We start from the raw sequence: 2888 nt of genomic DNA, 5'->3' as shown, positions 1-2888 counted from the left end.
ACTTCCTGGTTCTTCCTCTAGTAGAAGAGCAAGGCCTCTTCCCCAAGGCAGTGGGACAGAAGAACCTGAGGAGCAGCTAAGGAGGGTTGTGTCTCAGGGCCTCACTGAGTTTTAGGAGTTACATCGCTCTGGCGTTCTCTTTGGTGTTCTAGGGGTGAGGGGGTGGGGGGATGAATACTCAACAGATCTAGTTTTACAAGTCCAAGCAAAATTAAATTTCACCTACAGGCTGATCCTGATCTCATCTGCAAGGTACACAAAAAGTGGCAGCCAACCGGTGCACCACCTCTTCCCGAAGTGCCGCGTTAGCCCCTGGCTGATGATATAAGTCAAGTCTCTCCCCAAGGGGCCCTCATTTCGCTGGTGGATTTCTACAGGCGAATGTGGAACTACAAGGCTGACCCTTCTAGGTTCCCCCAATGCAAGAGGGATCTTTGAAGTATAAAAAACACCCTGGTAGCCTTGCCTGGGTGAGAAAAGCTGGCTCTGCAGGCAATTCTCCAACACCACCCACCCCAAGACAGAAAATCCCAATTGGGAACAATGTTATTCTAGAGCAAACTTGAACCTAATCTAGTTTCTATACTTTAGCGGGCATTTTTTATTTTCTGCCCAGGATCTTCTATTCCATTTTTTTCTAGTAACAAAATTCAAATTTGCTTTGGAAGCCATACCTCCCCACTCTTGCCAGTTGTCATCTGAGTGAGGCTGACTCCAGCTCTAGCCAGAGGTGAGCATGTGACCCAGGCACAAGCTGAAAGCAAATTTCGTCCCCCAGCCACAGAGATGAACAGGTCTAGAACATCTATGGACAGCTAAGAGGGGAAAGTCATCCTTGGGGGGATGTAAGCCCAGCGCTGCCCCTGGGCCTATGCTATGCATACTACAAGTGGGAGCAGAGATTATGGTGGTGTCCCTTGAGCCCCAGTTCTGGCTGTGCTGGGTCCTTCTTGGTTTAATTGCATAAATCTCCCCCTGCCACATACGCGTGCATGTGTTAGGTGTATTTGCAAAAATGTTTTTAAGGCACTGAGCACTGTTTCCTGTCAGTTATTTGCCTAACAAATTGCCTAACAAAGTCCTAATATACAAGTTAGTCATCTGTGCCCATATCGTGAGTAACAAACACTTGTGATCCACCTTGCCACTGATGGTGACTGCTTTGTGGTCGAGAACCGCTGTCCTAGGGCAGCCTGACTGCACAGACGCTAAAAGCACATGAAAAGCACACACTTTAACTCTTTTGCCACCTCTGCTCAAGGCTAATACTGGGTATTTCCTTCCTGGGAACAGCACTCACTGTGGCACATGTGTGTCATCCTCCACTGGGCACCAGGCTGCCACCTCGCACGTCTTCACTGACCCACTGAAAGGCACACATCTGCCAGTTGAGACTCCTACAGAGGTAAGGGGGATCCAGGTTCACAGGGGTCTCCTCCTTTCTACCTCTGTGTGGTAGAAGGTTGGAGGCCCACCATAGCATCCTATGCAGCTAATGCCCAGGCAATGTTCAAGAACTGGAATCGGAGGAAGACAGTCACCTGAGTGCCGGCCATATATCTGCCAACTTATGGATGGGATGATGTGAAGTCACAGATCTGGCCAAGACATGGGATGGCTTCTAGGGGTCACGCAACAGAGGTGAGTATAGAGAGGGTCCTGGGGCCCAAGTTTTGATACCAGGCTTATCCAGGGTCAGGTGAAGGAACTGAGGTTTTTTCTTTATCCCTGAGATTTCTCTATCAGAGAAGCTGTACAGGGGAGGTGATCTTTGTTGGGGGCTGCCCTCCCCAGGTGGCTGGAGGCTCATACCATTGCTGTGGCTGCCTGTGGAGCCAGCAGTGCAGTTGGCGTCTGATTCACAAACAGTGTTCTTATCTGGAATCTGGAGAAAGAAGAACAAGTGAAAACAAGCTCCATGTGGCCTAGCCCCTTACACAACTGGACAGGCATGGGGAGAATGGGTAAGGCCCAAGGAGCCACCTACCTCAGGACAGACGCCCTGGGTCTGGTTCATGGTAATGATCATGTTGGTCATAATGAAGAGGGAGTTTTCCTCCTGCAGAGTGGAGAGAGCACCCTCAGAGTCAAGCAGAGCCAAAAAGACAGATGTTCACTTAATAGGACAATGCAAAAAATGGTCTTATTATGGTCTCTTATTCTGCCATATGGAAGTTTACAACCTAATTGAAAGCAGAGACTCAAATATCAACTTGTACACCAATGTTCATAGCAGCATTTTTCACAATAGCCAAAAGGTGGAAATGACACAAATATCTGTCCTGGTCTATCCATACAATGGACTATCAGTCAGCCATAAAAAGGAAGGATGCACTCACACATGTCACAAGATGGATGAATCTCAAAAATATGCTAAATGCAAGAAGCCAGACACCAAAGACCACATATTCTACGATTCCACTCCTATGAAATTTCCACAACAGGCAAATCTATAGAGACAGCCAGTAGATTAAATAGTTGCCAGGGGCCCTGGGGAGGGACAAAGGGGGAGTGACTGCTTTATAGGGCTTTCTTTGGGGGTAAGAAAGCTGTTTTGGAACCAGATTGAGGTGGTGGTTGCAAGACTTTGTGACTGCACTAAATATTGCTGAGTTATCCATTTTAAAGTGGTTAACTGCTATTAAGTGAATTTTACCTCAATTATAAAAAATAAGCTACAACCTGAAACGGTTCCTCAATAAATCTTGACTTATTGAGGGCAAAGAGCCAACAACTGCTCAAAATATCTTTTGCTAAATAGACTACCTCGGAGGTATGAAGGCATGAGGCTTCAGGCTCGGTGCCTGTGGCTCAAGTGGCTAAGGTGCCAGCCACATACACCTAAGGTGGTAGGTTCAAATCCAGCCTGGGCCCGCCAAACAACAATG

At 47.5% G+C, this 2888-nt stretch overlaps 1 protein-coding gene across 3 annotated transcripts in view; it reads right to left on the bottom strand.

Moving 5' to 3' along the window:
- The window catches only part of P2RX4 (purinergic receptor P2X 4), a 20029-nt gene that overhangs the window by 8963 nt on the left and 8178 nt on the right, over positions 1-2888 (bottom strand). For all 3 annotated transcript variants that reach the window (XM_023516854.1, XM_003795999.3, XM_023516855.1), the window contains exons 3-5: positions 1988-2059; positions 1813-1885; positions 1301-1397 (exon numbers count right to left, since the gene is read on the bottom strand). In XM_023516854.1, coding sequence (XP_023372622.1) covers positions 1301-1397; positions 1813-1885; positions 1988-2059 — 242 coding nt within the window. The remainder of the gene's footprint in view (positions 1-1300; positions 1398-1812; positions 1886-1987; positions 2060-2888) is intronic.

Source organism: Otolemur garnettii, unplaced genomic scaffold (genome assembly GCF_000181295.1).
Source record: "Otolemur garnettii isolate 467f Iridium unplaced genomic scaffold, OtoGar3 scaffold00099, whole genome shotgun sequence".
NCBI classification, from domain to species: domain Eukaryota; kingdom Metazoa; phylum Chordata; class Mammalia; order Primates; family Galagidae; genus Otolemur; species Otolemur garnettii.
Note: the sequence above shows the minus strand (reverse complement) of the source record. Positions and strands in the feature narration are given on the sequence as shown.